Source organism: Ranitomeya variabilis, chromosome 2 (assembly GCF_051348905.1).
Source record: "Ranitomeya variabilis isolate aRanVar5 chromosome 2, aRanVar5.hap1, whole genome shotgun sequence".
NCBI lineage: Eukaryota > Metazoa > Chordata > Amphibia > Anura > Dendrobatidae > Ranitomeya > Ranitomeya variabilis.
This window is the reverse complement of record NC_135233.1, coordinates 194,209,277-194,230,549: the sequence shown is the minus strand read 5'-3', so window position 1 is coordinate 194,230,549 and position 21,273 is coordinate 194,209,277. Positions and strand designations below refer to the sequence as shown.

Here is a 21,273-nt window from a genome sequence, read left to right as displayed (position 1 = left end):
CAGGCTGATAGCATTTCTTGTCATTACTAGTTCCCTATAAAGGGAATCTGTCACCATGGTTTTCCTACCCTCTCTGAGAGCAGAATAATGTAGGGCCATAGATCCTGATTCCAGAGATGTGTCACTTACTTTAGTTGTTGCTGCAGTTTTGATAAAATCACTGTTTTATCTGCTGCAGATCCACTAGTACTTTGAATGCTGAGCTCTTTATAACCCCGCCCACATCAGTGATTAATGGCTTTCTGTGTACACTGTATAGGCAGAAAGCTGCCAATCAGTGGTAAGGGTGGGGTTACACAAATTATCTGGACTGTCTGGCACATGACACTTAGGCCCATAGTGATACTCTCCAGCTGATAAAACTTTGATTTTATCAAAACTACAGCAAGCAGCCCAGTAAGTGACACCGCACTGGAATCAGGGACATTATGCTGCGCTCAGATTAGATGGCAAAAACATTGTGACAGTCCCTATAAATATAAAGTAATATTCAGAAGACAAAGTCAGTTCAAACACTAGATTATTACAAGGGATGGTGGCCACTCATATGTTACACAGGATGGAGGCCTCTCATATATATGCGGGGTGGAGGCCTCTCCTATATTACACAGTATGGAGGCCACTCATATGTTACACAGGGTGGAGGCCTCTCATATATTACACGGGATGGAGGCCTCTCATATATTACACGGGATGGAGGCCTACCCTCAAATTCGTTAGCACAGAGGAGTGAGAGGCCGAAGTTGCAAGTTCTCCTATATTGACCGTTACCGTTCACCATAGAATATTATGAGCACCAACTGTCATCTCCTATCTCAGTAATGGGAAAATCTATATTCACTATATACAGATTTTACCCGTAACTTAAGAATTTTGAGAGTGAAGGATCTGTCCAAAGAAGCAGATTCCCCTGATATCCCTAGCAGATTCCCTATATGCATAGGCAGCATCAATAGTAAAAAGTTGGTCACACAGGGTTAATAGCAGCGTTAACAGACTGCGTTACACTGCGTTATGCCGCGGTGTAACGCAGTCCGTTTAACGGACTGCTAAAACGCTATGGGGGCACTGACTGGGGAGTATGGAGGGGGCACTGAGTGGAGGGGAGTAGGAAGGGGCAAATTCGCGGCCGAACTGTGCCCGTCGCTGATTGGTCGTGGCCGGCGACGACCAATCAGCGACGCGGGATTTCCGTGACAGACAAACAGACGGAAGTGACCCTTAGACAATTATATAGATAGATGAGATAAAAAAAAAAATTAAGTGACACTTTACTAGTGCTCTCCCTGTGTGGCCCCAGCACATACATACACATGTATATAAAGATATATGTGTATACAGTATATACACGTGACCCCGGGACGTCTTTCATTAATAAGCAGCACATTGCATTTATAGGGCGATCCTCCTCTATGTAAAGAATAAAGGAATAAACCACAATGTTCAGGTCAATGAAGATAAAGACAAAAAAAAAGAACCTTGGCGAGAAGTAAGACTGAGATCAGGAGAAGGAAGCGCAGACTGGACAGGGCTGAGAATAGCCTCAGGAAGATAGCCGCAGGAAGATAGCCGCAGGAAGGTAGCCGCAGGAAGATAGCCGCAGGAAGGTAGCCGCAGAAAGGTAGCCGCAGGAAGATAGCCGCAGGAAGGTAGCCGCAGGAAGATAGCCGCATGAAGGTAGCCGCAGGAAGGTAGCCGCAGGAAGGTAGCCGCAGGAAGATAGCCGCAGGAAGGTAGCCGCAGGAAGATAGCCGCAGGAAGGTAGCCGCAGGAAGATAGCCGCAGGAAAGTAGCCGCAGGAAGATAGCCGCAGGAAGGTAGCCGCAGGAAAGTAGCCGCAGGAAGATAGCCGCAGGAAGGTAGCCGCAGGAGGGTAGCCGCAGGAAGGTAGCCGCAGGAAGGTAGCCGCAGGAAGATAGCCGCAGGAAGGTAGCGGCAGGAAGATAGCCACCAGAAGGTAGCCGCAGGAAGATAGCCGCAGGAAGGTAGCCGCAGGAAAGTAGCGTCAGGAAGATAGCCGCAGGAAGGTAGCGGCTGGAAGATAGCGGCAGGAAGATAGCCGCCGGAAGGTAGCCGCAGGAAGATAGCCGCAGGAAGGTAGCCGCAGGAAGGTAGCCGCAGGAAGATAGCGGCAGGAAGGTAGCTGCAGGAAGATAGCCGCAGGAAAGTAGCCGCAGGAAGGTAGTCGCAGGAAGGTAGCCGCAGGAAGGTAGCCGCAGGAAGATAGCAGCAGGGAGGTAGCCGCAGGAAGATAGCCGCAGGAAAGTAGCCGCAGGAAGATAGCCGCAGGAAGGTACCTGCAGGAAGATAGCCGCAGGAAGATAGCCGCAGGAAGGTAGCGGCAGGAAGATAGCCGCCGGAAGGTAGCCGCAGGAAGGTAGGCGCAGGAAGATAGCCGCAGGAAGATAGCCGCAGGAAGATAGCAGCAGGGAGGTAGCCGCAGGAAGATAGCCGCAGGAAAGTAGCCGCAGGAAGATAGCCGCAGGAAGGTACCTGCAGGAAGGTAGCCGCAGGAAGATAGCTGCAGGAAGATAGCCGCAGGAAGGTAGCCGCAGGAAGATAGCGGCAGGAAGGTAGCGGCAGGAAGATAGCCGCCGGAAGGTAGCCGCAGGAAGGTAGCCGCAGGAAGGTAGCTGCAGGAAGGTAGCCGCAGGAAAGTAGTGGCAGGAAGATAGCCGCAGGAAGGTAGCGGCAGGAAGATAGCCGCAGGAAGGGAGCCGCAGGAAGATAGCCGCAGGAAGATAGCCGCAGGAAAGTAGCCGCAGGAAGATAGCCGCAGGAAGGGCATCTGCTGGTGTTGTGGATGGGAGGAAGGAACCGGCTCACGGCGGGGAATGTGGTGGAGGCCGCAGCGGTTTCATGTCCTTCTGCATTGTTTTCTGTTGTAGTTCCTCAGAGACGAAGGAGAAGTGGCTGTCAGCGCTGCGCTGGTAAGAGCGAACTCCATCTTAACTCTTTCATCACCACAAGGAACAGCGATGCTGCGCCACCTCCATTTTTTGGGCGCATCATAGACTTAGATGACTTTTCTGTGTTCTTCTTAGAGATATATTTGGTGGCCGACCCGGGTAATGATGGCAGCAGGTTTACCGTGGATGAGGTTATTTAATACCAATACGTTGTATCAGATTAGTAAAGTGGTCCTACACATTAGAGTATACTGTGTCAGGACTGCCGACATTTAGTGCCCACCTTCTACTGTCAGGAGTTGGGGAGAGAGGAGACTTGTATTTTTACTTGATGATAATTGCTAATTAAAGGGAATCTGTCAGCAGATTTTTGCTCTGTAATCTGAGGGCAGAAGTTAGGGGCTGAGACTCTGATTCCAGTGTTGTGTCACTTATTAGTCTGTGTGCTGTTTCAGTAAAATGAGTGTTTTATCAGCAGCAGATTATCACTACAGCTCACGTGAATTGTGATTAGCAGCTTACTGTCACTATATAAAGCTGTGCTGTGGGGCAAGGTCAGCTTTTGAGCTCTGCTGTATCTACATATAAATAACGATTGTAACAACATTTGCACTCAGTAAACTAAGTGACAGATCTCTGGAATCAAGGTCTCTTTCTCTACATTATGCTACTCTCAGGTGGCGTAGTAACAACCTGCTGACGGGTTCCCTTTCAATAACTGATAATTCTCATTATGACGTGATGTTTTGTTTCCAGGCATATTAACGAGATGAAGAAAGAGGAATATTCCAGGAAAATCCCCATTAGTGTTTTGTACCTGGATGCAGACGAGTTCATGTCTGTGAGTAGAGATTGTCTTTGTCGGTGGTGATCGTTTATTCCTGGATGTGGAAATTGTTTGTGTTGGGCTCATTCACACCTCACTTTCTGTCTTACATGTGCTATCATGTTTTAGGGGCTCTTCCTGGGTGGCACCGGTACATATGATAATTTATGGGGAGGTTTACATGCCCAACTTTGTCCGTGGACTGAGTCATCAGCACAGAAACACAGAGACTTTTCCAATATGGATCCGATTGTTGGATCAAAACGAATCAATGCGAATCTATGGACAAGTCATAAAAAATGGGCAGCACTCAGATGCCATCCAAGTGCTACTTGTTCTTCATGGATAGGTGAAGCCTATGTTTATTTTTTCATCCAAGAAAAACTGATGTGAATGAGGCCTTATTCGGAGATGTCTCAATGACGCTGGTAGTATGGTACATTGGCACAATGTGCGAGGCATGTCACATATTCCACCAATACAAATGTCGCACCAAACATTGGTGCCGATCTGTAATTTTTGTTTCTTTAAGGGCCGGTGCAGACATGGCCTTAGGAGTCTCTCATCTGACAGAATCAGGCCGACCACGCTGCTGACACTCAGATCAGACTGTGAAGACAATCGCTTCATTCTCTCAGATGAGGAAAATATGTAGAAAAAAAATGTCTGCATCTTCATCATTCTGAGAGGCTGCGGAAAATAGACTACACTCAGATGCCATCCGAGTGAGGCCGATGGTTTCCACGGACTCATTGGCGGACATGGCCGACTGCCATCCAAATATTGAATCACACTCAGGCATGCAGCGTTTTCTTGACCAAGGGAAACACCTGACATGTGCACAACCAGATAAAATAACATTGAGCCCAGTGCGAACCACTCGGACAGAAAATACGGTCGTCTGCACCTGTCCTATATCAAATCATTTCAATTTTGACATGGTTTGCATTGGCAAGCAGCTGCTTGTAAGCCTTAGATCACCAAGCACAATGTCAAGCGTTGGATGGAGTGGTGTAAGGCATGCTGCTACTGGAGGGTTGAGGGGTAGAAATGTGTCCTGTTGAGGGATGGATGACACTTCTCCATCTGGCGTCTGATTGATGAATCTGGGTTTGGTGAATGTCAGGAGAACGGTACCCACTAGCTGCATTGTGCCAACTGTGATGTTTAGTGAAGGACGGATACATATGAACATATATTATATAGTGCCCCGATACTTCTGTACATATATTGTATAGCGCCACGATACTTCTGTACATATATTGTATAGTGCCCCGATACTTCTGTACATATATTGTATAGCGCCACGATACTACTTTACATATATTGTATAGTGCCCGATACTTCTTTACATATATTGTATAGTGCCCGATATTTCTGTACATATATTGTATAGTGCCCGATACTTCTTTACATATATTGTATAGTGCCCGATATTTCTGTACATATATTGTATAGTGCCCGATACTTCTGTACATATATTGTATAGTGCCCGATACTTCTTTACATATATTGTATAGTGCCCGATATTTCTGTACATATATTGTATAGTGCCCGATATTTCTGTACATATATTGTAAAGCGCCCGATACTTCTGTACATATATTGTATAGTGCCCGATACTTCTGTACATATATTGTATAGTGCCCGATACTTCTTTACATATATTGTATAGTGCCCAATATTTCTGTACATATATTGTATAGTGCCCGATATTTCTGTACATATATTGTATAGCGCCCGATACTTCTGTACATATATTGTATAGCGCCCCGATACTTCTGTACATATATTGTATAGTGCCCCGATACTTCTGTACATATATTGTATAGTGCCCCCATACTTCTGTACATATATTGTATAGTGCCCGATATTTCTGTACATATATTGTATAGCGCCCGATACTTCTGTACATATATTGTATAGTGCCCGATACTTCTGTACATATATTGTATAGTGCCCGATACTTCTTTACATATATTGTATAGTGCCCGATATTTCTGTACATATATTGTATAGTGCCCGATATTTCTGTACATATATTGTATAGCGCCCGATACTTCTGTACATATATTGTATAGTGCCCGATACTTCTGTACATATATTGTATAGTGCCCGATACTTCTTTACATATATTGTATAGTGCCCGATATTTCTGTACATATATTGTATAGCGCCCGATATTTCTGTACATATATTGTATAGCGCCCGATACTTCTGTACATATATTGTATAGTGCCCGATACTTCTGTACATATATTGTATAGTGCCCGATACTTCTTTACATATATTGTATAGTGCCCGATATTTCTGTACATATATTGTATAGCGCCCCGATACTTCTGTACATATATTGTATAGTGCCCGATACTTCTTTACATATATTGTATAGTGCCCGATACTTCTGTACATATATTGTATAGTGCCCGATACTTCTGTACATATATTGTATAGTGCCCCGATACTTCTGTACATATATTGTATAGTGCCCGATACGTCTGTACATATATTGTATAGTGCCCGATACTTCTGTACATATATTGTATAGTGCCCCGATACTTCTGTACATATGTTGTATAGTGCCCGATACTTCTGTACATATATTGTATAGTGCCCCCATACTTCTGTACATATATTGTATAGTGCCCGATACTTCTGTACATATATTGTATAGTGCCCCCATACTTCTGTACATATATTGTATAGTGCCCGATACTTCTGTACATATATTGTATAGTGCCCGATACTTGTGTACATATATTGTATAGTGCCCGATACTTCTGTACATATATTGTATAGTGCCCCGATACTTCTGTACATATGTTGTATAGTGCCCGATACTTCTGTACATATATTGTATAGTGCCCGATACTTCTGTACATATATTGTATAGCGCCCCGATACTTCTGTACATATATTGTATAGTGCCCGATACTTCTGTACATATATTGTATAGTGCCCCGATATTTCTGTACATATATTGTATAGTGCCCCGATACTTCTGTACATATATTGTATAGTGCCCGATACTTCTGTACATATATTGTATAGTGCCCCGATACTTCTGTACATATATTGTATAGTGCCCCGATACTTCTGTACATATACTGTATAGCGCCCTGATACTTCTGTACATATATTGTATAGTGCCCGATACTTCTGTACATATATTGTATAGTGCCCCGATACTTCTGTACATATATTGTATAGCGCCCTGATACTTCTGTACATATATTGTATAGTGCCCGATACTTCTGTACATATATTGTATAGTGCCCGATACTTCTCTACATATACTGTATAGTGCCCCAATACTTCTGTACATATATTGTATAGTGCCCGATACTTCTGTACATATGTTGTATAGTGCCCCAATACTTCTGTACATATGTTGTATAGTGCCCGTTACGTCTGTACATATATTGTATGATCACCGTTCTTGTGATCATTTTGACCCCACGTGGCCTCAGTCTTCCCAGCCTGGTGCAGGGCTTCAATTTTGTTTCTGGTGTCCTTCACAGCTCTTTGGTCTTCACCATAGTGGAGTTTGGAGTGTGACTGTTTGAGGTTGTGGTCAGGTGTCTTTTATACTGATAAGTTCAAACAGGTGCAATTACTACAGGTAATGAGTGGAGGACAGAGGAGCCTCTTAAAGTCGAAGTTACAGGTCTGTGAGAGCCAGGAATCCTGCATGTTTTTAGGTGACCAAATACTTATTTTCCACCATAATTTGCAAAATAAATCTTCCCAAATCAGACACGGTGATTTTCTGGATTTGTTTTCTCGTTGTGACTCTCATAGTTGTGGTCTACCTACGAGGTCAATTACAGGCCTCTCTCATCTTTATAAGTGGGAGAACTTGCACAATTGGTGGCTGACTGAATACTTTTTCCACCCTGTATATCGTGTACACATTGCTCTTTTCTGTAGGCCTCATGCTAATTCTCACTGTTGTAGTCACAGTTATATGTGGAGATATCGCTACACTTATCAGGACATCCTCATTGTCAGCCCTGACCTTGGTAACTATTCTGCTTTCTTGCTTACTCTGCTGATCAGAGGTTACACAAGCCCCATATGTGATCACTTCCCCAGCACTATGTCATCAGCTCATCTGGTGGGAAGTGAGAGACGCTGACTCTTCCCTTATCGCCGATATCCACAGGCAGCGATTACAGACACTGACGACTCTCGGTACTCTGTTTTCTGCTAAATATTAACCAATATCTATTGTCTGTTACTATTACTGTGCACTGTACATCTATGGGGCAATGGAGGACCGCAGTATGTGATGGTGCTGGAGGTGACAGCGGGAGCGAGGCTCACAGCCTCCGCACACAACGGCCTCTAGATTTGCCTATATCTATGGTTTTTAGTCTGATAATTAGTGATAATGATGAGATTGGAAGAACTCATTGCATTAGGATTTATGCAGCTTCCACTGTGTTCAATATATAAATCTACAAAATGTAAAAAAAAACCCGAGCATTGAAAACGGTAAAGAAGAATGGATGTTTATCACAGCTGGTAATGGGCAGCGTGATCCGTATTGCCCCAGGGTCAGACACATAATGGCAGCATATACTGCGGCTGAGATAAACTCCAGGGTATTGGATCCATCGCTTTATGTGTCAATCACATAATATAAGACGCTCTGCAATGTGTCTCATTAGGGACATCGGCTCCAGGAGCCTAGGGGGCCCTAAAAGTCCCTTTGGCCTATAGAAAAAGACTATTGCTATTAAGAATTTAAAATATTTGGGGGCCCCATTGGAGCTTTCACATCGGGGCCCATGAGTTTCCAGGTACGCCACTGCTTGTATCATTGTTGTGTTCATTTCTGCCGTACGTGACGTCTCGCTCTTCTGTTCCGCCAGAGAACCACCATTACTGTATGTAACACGGACGATGCCGAAAAGGTGATGAAGGAGGCGACTCAGCAGCTGGGGATCCCTGTAAGTAGCCAGGCTCATATATACAATAAGATGGCTGATAATACAACTTTGTGATCTTCAGGGTTTATTAGAATTCTGTAGGAACTTTCCATAAAGGGGTTACCAAGTTATCAGTAGAGTTGTGGGTGTATTCGCACGTCCCATCGGCAGTGTTTTGCGGCCGCTGGGTGGGAGAGCGAGTATCACCCCTCACCTCTTCTATTGATTACCTGGCCTGGTGTGGCGCCATTTGTGCATCACACTGCAATGATGACACTGCACCAGGCCGACTAATCAAAAGAAAAGCCGTGGATGTCTTAGGCAGGAGGCAGTACTCGCTCCCCCGTCCAGCGGCGACGAAATGCTGCCGTGACAGGTGGAACTGGATGAGCAAATTCCCACCTATTCTAGTTATCACTTATCCTATGGGCTCGTGCAGGCGACCATATATTTGGGCCGAGTGTGATCCGACAAATCATGAGATCACACTTGGACCAATGTTATTCTATGGGGCCGTGCACATATCTGATTTTTTTCTCAGATCGAGTCTGTCAGAGGGAAAAAAATTGCAGCATGTGCGGTTTGTATCCTGAAATCGGATCGCACTCAGCCATGTAAGTCAATGAGTCCATAAAGAAAAAAAACGGACTGCACTCAGATGACATCTGACTGACAGAATGGAGAAGATGCAGAATATATATTTTTCCGTGTTCTCCGCATCTGAGCAGAATGTGATTGGCATAATCGGCCCGATTCGCTCAGATGAGAGAAAATACGGTTGTGTGACCCCGGCCCTTGGATAGCTGATAACTTGCTGATTATATTAATGGTCCTTGCACTGGGACCACCACTTTTCCGGAGCACTGGGCAATCCTCAGAAGTCACGCTGTGTGAGAGCCTCCACCCGATCGGCAGGTCTTCCAGTCTCGATAATACTTATTGTGCTTTTATGGATATTTTGGACACAAGAACGCCGCTCTCTTTTGCTCTCCTATTACATAGATACGGTGTTTCTTCTTGTCTCTGTCCAGGGCCGGCCGAGTGACCACCACCTGTGGGTGATGTCTGGAAAGGATGAGTCTCCATATCCACTCTTTGGTGAGGGCCTCACTCAGCGTCTGACCGCAGATCGGATTCCATTACTGCATTTCTTCCGCTCTTTCTGACCCGCCGTCTCTCTCACTGATTGATCTGGTGATGTTACGTTTCTGTGTGATAATATAAGAATATTCCTATCAGGTCATGAACACCCGTACAGTATCGCCATGAGCTGCCTCAGGGGGTTAATGGCCGCGCCTAGAGGAAGCAACAACAATCTTCTGTTTGGTACAGAGGGTCCACAAGATGCGTGTCTGGAACAATTCCCTCAGGAAAGACTCTGCCAGTTCATCATAAAGATGAAGCCACAAGTTCCTCTAGATGTGAGGAGGGGTGAGGATCTCCGAGAACTTCTGCTTTCACTTAGCTCAAAAATGCTAAAAATACATATAGAATTGTAGAATTTCTATCTGATCTATGACGTGGACAGAATGTAGATATTAATGGATCTTAATAATCATTACAAGTATAGAACCAAGGGGTTTTATAAAGGGCTTATTCACTACTGGCACAACCCCTTCTTAAATAGTATATTCCTCCTTGTAAAAGAAAAGCTGCCCTATATTCACCTCCCATACCAGTACCGCTCCAGCCATGTTGGCGCCTGGTCTCCCAGGTCTCACGTGACATTGTTATGCCATGTAAGCCCTGCAGCCAATCAGCGGCCAGTATTAGGCTACAGGGCTTACATGGGACGACAATGTCACGTGAGCCGTTATACTGATTGGCTGCAGGGCTTACATGGCACGACACAATCATATGAGCCAATATGCTGATTGGCTGCAGGGCTTACAAGGCACAACAATGTCACATGAGCTGATATGCTGATTGGCTGCAGGGCTAACATGGCATAACAATATCACATGAGCTGATATGCTGATTGGCTCTAGGGCTTACATGGCATAACAATGTCACGTGAGCCGATATACTGATTGGCTGCAGGGTTACATGGGACGACAATGTCACGTGAGCCGATATACTGATTGTCTGCAGGGCTTGTCTGTAGGGCTTACATGGCATAGCAATGTCATGTGAGCCGATATGCTGATTGGCTGCAGGGCTTACAAGGCATAACAATATCACATGAGCTGATATGCTGATTGGCTGCAGGGCTTACATGGCATAACAATATCACATGAGCTGATATGCTGATTGGCTGCAGGGCTTACATGGCATAACAATATCACATGAGCTGATATGCTGATTGGCTGCAGGGCTTACATGGCATAACAATATTACATGAGCTGATATGCTGATTGGCTGCAGGGCTTACATGGCATAACAATATCACATGAGCTGATATGCTGATTGGCTGCAGGGCTTACATGGCATAACAATATCACATGAGCTGATATGCTGATTGGCTGCAGGGCTTACATGGCATAACAATGTCACAGTGGCCGATATGACTGGAACAGCGTTGGTACAGGAGGTGAGTATATGGTGTTTCTATTTTATAAAGGAGACTATAATATTTAAGAAGGGGTTGCCTAAGTACAGGACAACCCCTTTATGTGTTTTTCTATATGTATTTTACTAGGTTTCCTGCATATTTAAAGGGAATGTGTCACCAGGTATCTGAGAGCAGCAAGAAGGAGGGAAAGAGATGCTGATTTCAGGGATGAGTTACTTAGTTTACTGTCTGCAGAAGTTGTGATATAATCATAGTTTTTTCTGCTGCAAATGAAGCAGCACTCGGAATTCTGAGCTTTGTATAACCCTGCACACACCACTGACAGTTTTATGTCTACACTGTGCATAGGCAGAAAGCTGCTAATCAGTGGTGAGGGTGGCATTATACAGAGAAGGAGGACTAGTAGGCATGAGACACATTGTCCTCTAGTGATAATCTCATGCTGACAAAATCTCATGCTGACAAAAAACTGAATTTATTGAAACAGCACACAACGCAGTAAGTGACACATCACTGGAACCAGTGTCTCTGCCCCTACATCAGGCTGCTCTTAGACTACATAACACTAACCTGCTGACAGATTCCCTTTAAAGTATAGCTAAAGTTTGGATTGCATTTGTATACTTTTTAGGCTCATAAATTCTCTGCAGATCGTTGGGGCTCTTGGTTCCTGGGACCACCACCGATCACTGTATTAACTGCTCAGAAGTGCGCTGATCAGGAGACAGCCCCAGACACAACTGATCTGCAAGGAATTTAAGGACCTAGAAAATGGTTTGTAAGAATCTCCAAAGTTTACTACAAGTATGTATCTTCCATTTAAATTCCTTATAAACTTTTGAAAAGTTCTTCAAAATGCATGAAAGTATGTAACACAGTAATCGTCTTCATTCAGAAGACACCCAGAAGCATCACCGGAGGAAGAAGTCGCTAATAGACTGGGCACTGAGGAGGACGGGCAGCACCACGCTAAGTGGCCCGGCTTCACATTCACCGCTCACTCCTCGCAAACTTTTTGGTCAGTCCTTGTCATCGGTGTGTCCCAACGGCAATCTACCCAAGCCCATCATGGTGAGTCCGTGATTAGGTATTCATTACGGGGCTGTGAGAAAGTCACTTTGTGTCCTCTGTACTAATCAACCTTCTCCTTTAGCTCCTCAGTGGAACAATAAATCCACAAACGAGCTAATAATTATCTCCTGTGATACATAATGAATGTGTCTATATAGTTCATTTTATAAATAGAGATATTTGGCAGAAGAGAATAAATGGAGAGAGGGAATTAGTGTAAATATTTACCAAACCAATGTGTCATTAATAGCTCCGTATGCCTGACTGTCACTCTGAACCCTCCAGGATATGCTTCTACTATTATATGAAGAAGGACCAAACACCAGGGGCATCTTCAGGCGCTCAGCCAACGCCAAGACGTGCAAAGAGCTTAAGGAGAAGTTGATCTCCGGAGACGAGGTCCGCATGGACGGAGAATCTGTCTTTGTAGCAGCTGCAGTGATAACGGTACAAAAACATTGCTGGATATAAAACTGTACTTACTGTAAGGCTATGTGCAGACGGTGCTGAATTGCCGTGGAAATTTCCGTGGCAATTCCGCAACTCCTGCCGCGGGTATATCGCATACGGAATTGGCATGCTCTTTCCCGCTAAACACTAGCGTTTTACAAGCGATCTGTAGCATTGCTTGTAAAACTGACTGACAGGTTGGTCACACTTGTCAAACATAGTGGCAAGTTGGCTCTCCCGGGATTGCATAGCATTATGTCACGGGATCCCTGCTGCTAGTCAGCACTAGCTCTCCCAGGGATCTCAGAGCACTATGTCACAGGATCCCTGCTGATAGTCAGCACTAGCTCTCCCAGGGATCGCAGAGCATTATGTCACAGGATCCCTGTTGCCAGTCAGCACTGGCTCTCCCGGGATCGCATAGCATTATGTCACAGGATCCCTGCTGCCAGTCAGCACTGGCTCTCCCAGGATCGCATGGCATTATGTCACAAGATCCCTGCTGCTAGTCTGCACTATCTCTCCCAGGGATCGCAGAGCATTATGTCACAGGATCCCTGCTGCCAGTCAGCACTGGCTCTCCCGGGATCGCATAGCATTATGTCACAGGATCACTGCTGCCAGACCGCACTGGCTCTCCCGGGGATCGCATAGCATTATGTCACAGGATCCCTGCTGCCAGTCAGCACAGGCTGTCCCGGGGATCGCATAGCATTATGTCACAGGATCCCTGCTGCCAGTCAGCACAGGCTGTCCCGGGGATCGCATAGCATTATGTCACAGGATCCCTGCTGCCAGTCTGCACTAGCTCTCCCAAGGATCGCAGAGCATTATGTCACAGGATCCATGCTGCCAGTCAGCACAGGCTGTCCCGGGGATCGCATAGCATTATGTCACAGGATCTCTGCTGCCAGTCAGCACAGGCTGTCCCAGGGATCGCATAGCATTATGTCACAGGATCTCTGCTGCCAGACAGCACTGGCTCTCCCGGGGATAGCATACCATTATGTCACAGGATCTCTGCTGCCAGACAGCACTGGCTCTCCCGGGGATCGCATAGCATTATGTCACATAACATTGACTGGCCGCAGGGATCATGTCACATAACAATGCTATGTGATCTGCGGGAGAGCCAGTGCTGACAATGCAGGAACAGCACTGGCACCAGAGGTGAGTATAAGGACGCAGTCAAGCAGCCATATAACATGGACGATGATCGGAGTGCTTGGACTGGCAGCTCTCCTGACCCAAGCGTGAGAGCTGCAGAAATACCTGCAGTCATGCTCCGCTGAGGAGAGCCAGTCTGACCACTGAGATGTGTTTGGCGTCCATGCTATACGGCCGTCTGACTGCGTCCTTAGTGTTATTATTTACAAGAGGCAACATGGGGATTGTAAAGGGATTGTCCGAGTAGTTGACAACCCCTTTAAATGAACTGAAAACAAGAGACTTTTGTGATACATCACCTGATTGTGTGTTTAATGCTTCTCAGTCATTTCTACAGCCGTCTGTGATTGCACGCACGATGCATAAACTGATATTTGATTTGTTTGTGTCTCTCTTCCGATGAACTGACCATCATACTACATATATATTTGATTTAGGATTTTCTGCGCAATATTCCTGACAGTATTCTATCCTCAGACATGCACAGACTATGGATGGAGGCTACAGAAATTGAGGAGCCTGAGTATAAGATTAAATTAATAAAAAGGTCAGTCTATATCATGAGACTAAGGGACAATTCGTTGTAGCTGTTATGTTGTTTTTCATAGAGGTTTTGGTGTTTTGTGGCTTCACGAATCAGGTGTGTCATTTTGACGAATTTGGTGCAAAAAATGTCAGAAAATACCACAAGATAAAAAAAAGAAAAGTGACTTAAAAAAAGCGAACGATGAATTGGGCCCTGCATGTTTAGGTTTGTCTTTTCTACTTCCCCAGATAAGTCACATTTCATCTACAGAATTAGTTTTATCCAGACCAAAATGTGTGTTCAGGGTGCTGCATGGGGTAAGGAAATGGTTGAAAGTAAAAGTATATTGTGGAGACGACACGGGGTCGGGCGGTGCCCAGCTCCGCTAGCCAAAACCACACGGACCAGGGATCGTCCCGCTGAACCCCGCTCTCCTTTAAACATGGGCATGATGCTACTCCTGCGCTGTTGCATACAGAAGAAAGGTGCAAACCAAAATGCATGCTGACCAGAAGGAAGGCAAAGTACACCTTGTTAGTCTATGTCTTGAGAATTGGGGCATGTGAATCAGATTAAAGGGAATCTGTCGGCAGGTGATTGTTATTTACTCTGAAAGCAGCAGAGACCCTGATTCTAGTGATGTCATTTACAGGACTGTTTAGTGTAGTTTCAATAAAATCACTGTTTTATCAGCAGGAGATTATTGCTAGAGGACTTGTTGTCACTTTCCAGTAGTCCTCCTGCTCTGTAAAACACGCCCAATCACTAATTGGCAGCTTTCTGCCTATGCACAGTGTCCACAGAAAGCAGCCAATCATCAGTGGTGTGGGCGGGGTTATACAGAGCTTAGCTGTCAGTGAACTGCTGGATCTGCAGCAGAGGAAACAGTGACTTTATGAAACTGCAGCAAGCAGCTCAGTAAGTGACTGGAGTCAGGGTCTCTGCACCTAAATTAGGCTCTCTCAGATCACAGAGCAAAAGTACTGTGACAGATTCCCTTTAACATATGGTGTTCAGTAAGTGTACATGGTGGTATTAAACACTTTATCTTTCTACATATAGCAGGTTATTAAGATGCATGGGCAGCCCGGTGGCTCAGTGGTTAGCCTTTCTGCGCTGGGGTCCTGGGTTTACATCCTACCAAGGACGACATCTGTGAAGAGTTTGTATGTTCTCCTGGTGTTTGCGTGGGTTTCCTCCTGTAATGCAAGTGTTGGGATTTTACTCACGGAGGACGCGAGGCACGAACAGTCACAAATGGTATAATTTGATTTACATGTAATAGTAATTTGCAGGAAATCTAAGCAATTAGTGATAATAACAAAGCACATAAAAAAGGAATGAAATAAGATGGAAATAGTAAGTGCTCTATATAACACTGATGTCCCTTCTACAGAGATGGTACGCCCATTCGTGGGGTTTACCACATAAGTCCTTCTTGTTGGTTTGGCCCTAGCGGGGGTCACCTGGCTTTCTGGCTAGGTCTCAAGTCTTTCTGACGTAGTCTATTAGAGCATGTCCTTGCACCGACCGGCCCCCTCCCAACCTGTTGTCCTAATCCCGACCCTTGTGGGTACCGATTGTGAGAGCTGGAAGTGACGGCCCTGCTCTCACACGCTCTTCCTCTACAACCGCAGGCGGGCTTCTCTAGTTATCGCCTCCTTGCTGATCTTGACCGTTCAAGGCAGCCTGTTAGACCTAAGGCGGAAAGGACTGGGACTCGGCCCTCGAAGAGCAATGTGCCATCTCTGAGCCTTGACTGGCGTAGTCGGAACTCTGGGTTCTCCCGGCCGTAGACTTCCCACTGAGGCCCGTCACGATAACCTCGGCACCACCTCTGGGCTGCATCTGCTTCACTCTTCTTCCTGGCTCCAAATCTGCCTGCCCTTTGGCGCACATGCCTTTTATACTCAGGACCTCTGGGTTTCCGGTCACCTGATCAGGTCCAGCACCTGAAGCTTCTCCCCCTGCAAATCTTCTGGTGCCAATTGGTTCCATCTCATTCTGCCTGGTCCAATGGGACCTTCTGCAAGGACACTTCAGGGATATCTCTGCTTCCCCTACCCTCCCACACCTCGACGACATACTGATAAGGAATCTACTGTGAGCCCCAATGGGGACAGCGGTGATATTGTCTGTAAAGCGCGGCGGAATATGATGGCGCTATAGGAGCAAAGCATGATGATAATAGTGCTAATAATTTATGTCCCTACTAATGTTCTACAAACACGCTGAGGACAGGAGTCAGGTTGGCTCAATTAATGTAACCCAGGCTTCTTTTTCCAGCTTGATGGAGCAGCTTCCAGAAGCAAACGTCCTCTTGCTGCAGCACGTGTTTGCTGTACTGAATCACATAGGAAAGCGCTGTGAAGAGAACCAGATGACGGCGTCCAACCTCGCGCTCTGCATAGCCCCAAATATGCTATGGCTGCCGTCTGTCAGCGACCCCGAAGAGGAGAGCAAGTCAACGAAAAAGGTACCGGAGGAACCCCAGATGCATCTAATGCACATAGCAAAAAGCTGATTGTAGGGAGCATTCACAGCACCGCTTCCCTTATTACTAGTCTCTAGAGCATGAAAGCTTGGTTTGTTCCTAGGTCAGTAGCGTGAGCACCCGATTCATTACTGCACTCGCACCTCTTTTTTGTCTGGTTTTTTGTCCTTTGTGCCTAATTCTTGTTATAATTTGCCCCTTTTTTTAAATTGCTTTTTTATGCTTTTGTCTATTTTTTGCTTTAGTTCATTGTTGTGGCCAAGGTTTGTGGTTTTCACATGTTTTCACCTAATTTGTAATTTGCGACATTCGAAAAGTCTCATTTTTTTTTTTTTTTTGTACAAATGCTTTCCAGTTACCACCAGAGGATTTATGTACACTGGAAATTTTCATACAATTTTTGCAGACTTTTTCCAATAAAGAGACACAAAAAAAAAGATAAAGACCATTTTTAACTCAGCGCAAAATGCATGAAACCTAAAAGAGTCTGTGAATCGGGGCCTATTTTACATCATTTAGTTACTGATTGGCACAGGCCCTTCACAACACACTTAGCTACAGTCCCAATTTTGCTGGGACTATCCTGTGAACCAGAGGATAAAGCGAGGTCTTCTACCCTTGTGGGAACGCCAAAAGAAGACGTTTTGCTTTTTGAAAAAGGATCCACAAATAGGATATTATGTTTCTTGCAATATTCCCAGACTCTGAGCCAGTGCCGTTACCATGGAGAGACCGAGAACCTTCTAATAAATCAGGTTCCAGTAATAAATGGCTCTTATGTATATTTGCTATCTTACAATCTAAAAATCCTAACTATAGACATATTTCCTGCAGCGATGGCAATAAATAGTGAATGTCTGGGGAAGGAGGGGATGGCGGCTGATGTCCACCGAGCTGCACTCGTTATATTTAGCATGTCTGAACACTTTGCTCCTTCTAGCGGATTTCCTCAATAGCTGAACACTTAGGGTACATTTCCACTGCCGAGAGACAAATCGGTCCGTAATCTGGACCGAAAAAAGGGATGTAGCGTATGCGATTGTCATGCGAGTGTAATGCGATTTTTAATCGCACCATCCGTTTTACATCCGTATGACATCCGTATGCAATCCGTTTTATTTCTCTGCAACTATTTTTCTACAGTCATTTACAGGACCATGGACAGTGTTCTAGGCCACAGAATGGTGATGTATCCGTAAAAAACGGACGGAATACGGATGGTCCGTATTCCGTCCGTTTTTTTACTCGCACCCATTGACTTGCATTGGCGAGTCTCGTCCGAGACTCGCAGCAAATCGCAGCATGCTGCGATTTTTTTCTCAGTCCGATTTCGGCTGAGAAAAAAATCGCAAATGAAAAGACACCTATTGAATAACATTGGTCCGAGTGCAATCCGATTTTTTATCGGATTGCACTCGTCCGTTTTCCTCGCCAGTGGAAATGTAGCCTTAGTCAGAGAATACCTTTTATTATACCAAGTCATTGTAGAAATTGTGCAAAAAAGTTTTTCTTATTTATTTTATTAAACTTGGGCCCATGGCGTTCTAAGAAAAACATATACTCACCTAATGGACCAATATTTGGCACACCACTGCTCCTGTCCCTCAAAAGTTTACACGTTTCCTCTCCCATTGAAAGACATCACTAGATTACTGCACTGGTGACCGTCTCCGAGCTGTCACACCAGGGTTCACAATCTACAATTCCATTTTATATGGACACTGGACCATACAGTCAGTATATATACAGGAAAAGTGGTACTGTGCAGTGTATATATACAGGAGGAGCAGTACTGTGCAGTGTATATATACAGGACAGGAGGAGTGGTACTGTGCAGTGTATATATACAGGACAGGAAGAGTGGTACTGTGCAGTGTATATATACAGGACAGGAGGAGTGGTACTGTGCAGTGTATATATACAGGACAGGAGGAGTGGTACTGTGCAGTGTGTATATATACAGGACAGGAGGACTGGTACTGTGCAGTGTATATATACAGGACAGGAGGAGTGGTACTGTGCAGTGTATATATACAGGACAGGAGGAGTGGTACTGTGCAGTGTATATATACAAGAGGGCTGGCACTCTGCAGTGTATATATACAGGACAGGAGGAGTGGTACTGTGCAGTGTATATATACAGGACAGGAGGACTGGTACTGTGCAATGTATAAATACAGGAGGAGTGGTACTGTGCAGTGTATATATACAGGACAGGAAGAGTGGTACTGTGCAGTGTATATATACAGGACAGGAGGAGTGGCACTGTGCAGTGTATATATACAGGAGGAGTGGTACTGTGCAGTGTATATATACAGGACAGGAGGAGTGGTACTGTGCAGTGTATATATACAGGACAGGAGGTGTGGTACTGTGCAGTGTATATATACAGGACAGGAGAACTGGTACTGTGCAGTGTATATATACAGGAGGAGTGGTACTGTGCAGTGCATATAAACAGGACAGAAGGAGTGGTACTGTGCAGTGCATATATACAGGAGGAGTGGTACTGTGCAGTGTATATATACAGGAGGACTGGTACTGTGCAGTGTATAGATACAGGACAGGAGGAGTGTTACTGTGCAGTGTATATATACAGGACAGGAGAAATGGTACTGTGCAGTGTATATATACAGGACAGGAGGAGTGGTACTGTGCAGTGTACATATACAGGACAGGAGGAGTGGTACTGTGCAGTGTACATATACAGGAGGAGGGGTACTGTGCAGTGTATACATACAGGAGGAGTGGTACTGTGCAGTGTATATATACAGGAGGACTGGTACTGTGCAGTGTATATATACAGAACAGGAGGACTGGTACAGTGCAGTGTATATATACAGGACAGGAGGAGTGGTACTGTGCAGTGTATATATACAGGACAGGAGGAGTGGTACTGTGCAGTGTGTATATACAGGACAGGATGACTGGTACTGTACAGTGTATAACCAGGACAGGAGGAGTGGTACTGTGCAGTGTATATATACAGGACAGGAGGACTGGTACAGTGCAGTGTATATATACAGGACAGGAGGAGTGGTACTGTGCAGTGTATATATACAGGACAGGAGGAGTGGTACTGTGCAGTGTATATATACAGGACAGGAAGAGTGGTACTGTGCAGTGTATATATACAGGACAGGAGGAGTGGTACTGTGCAGTGTATATATACAGGACAGGAGGAGTGGTACTGTGCAGTGTGTATATATACAGGACAGGAGGACTGGTACTGTGCAGTGTATATATACAGGACAGGAGGAGTGGTACTGTGCAGTGTATATATACAGGACAGGAGGAGTGGTACTGTGCAGTGTATATATACAAGAGGGCTGGCACTCTGCAGTGTATATATACAGGACAGGAGGAGTGGTACTGTGCAGTGTATATATACAGGACAGGAGGACTGGTACTGTGCAATGTATAAATACAGGAGGAGTGGTACTGTGCAGTGTATATATACAGGACAGGAAGAGTGGTACTGTGCAGTGTATATATACAGGACAGGAGGAGTGGCACTGTGCAGTGTATATATACAGGAGGAGTGGTACTGTGCAGTGTATATATACAGGACAGGAGGAGTGGTACTGTGCAGTGTATATATACAGGACAGGAGGTGTGGTACTGTGCAGTGTATATATACAGGACAGGAGAACTGGTACTGTGCAGTGTATATATACAGGAGGAGTGGTACTGTGCAGTGCATATAAACAGGACAGAAGGAGTGGTACTGTGCAGTGCATATATACAGGAGGAGTGGTACTGTGCAGTGTATATATACAGGAGGACTGGTACTGTGCAGTGTATAGATACAGGACAGGAGGAGTGTTACTGTGCAGTGTATATATACAGGACAGGAGAAATGGTACTGTGCAGTGTATATATACAGGACAGGAGGAGTGGTACTGTGCAGTGTACATATACAGGACAGGAGGAGTGGTACTGTGCAGTGTACATATACAGGAGGAGGGGTACTGTGCAGTGTATACATACAGGAGGAGTGGTACTGTGCAGTGTATATATACAGGAGGACTGGTACTGTGCAGTGTATATATACAGAACAGGAGGACTGGTACAGTGCAGTGTATATATACAGGACAGGAGGAGTGGTACTGTGCAGTGTATATATACAGGACAGGAGGAGTGGTACTGTGCAGTGTATATATACAGGACAGGATGACTGGTACTGTACAGTGTATAACCAGGACAGGAGGAGTGGTACTGTGCAGTGTATATATACAGGACAGGAGGAGTGGTACTGTGCAGTGTGTATATATACAGGACAGGAGGAGTGGTACTGTGCAGTGTATATATACAGGAGGAGCGGTACTGTGCAGTGTATATATACAGGAGGAGTGGTACTGTGCAGTGTGTATATATACAGGAG

At 45.2% G+C, this 21,273-nt stretch overlaps 1 protein-coding gene across 1 annotated transcript in view; it reads left to right on the top strand.

The window, feature by feature from the left end:
• LOC143804857 (uncharacterized) overlaps nt 1-21,273 on the top strand; it is a 185,922-nt gene that overhangs the window by 121,695 nt on the left and 42,954 nt on the right. The window contains exons 5-13 of the mRNA XM_077283368.1: nt 2,889-2,930; nt 3,666-3,750; nt 8,613-8,690; nt 9,701-9,767; nt 9,909-10,100; nt 12,077-12,252; nt 12,538-12,699; nt 14,307-14,416; nt 16,682-16,871. Coding sequence (XP_077139483.1) covers nt 2,889-2,930; nt 3,666-3,750; nt 8,613-8,690; nt 9,701-9,767; nt 9,909-10,100; nt 12,077-12,252; nt 12,538-12,699; nt 14,307-14,416; nt 16,682-16,871 — 1,102 coding nt within the window. The remainder of the gene's footprint in view (nt 1-2,888; nt 2,931-3,665; nt 3,751-8,612; nt 8,691-9,700; nt 9,768-9,908; nt 10,101-12,076; nt 12,253-12,537; nt 12,700-14,306; nt 14,417-16,681; nt 16,872-21,273) is intronic.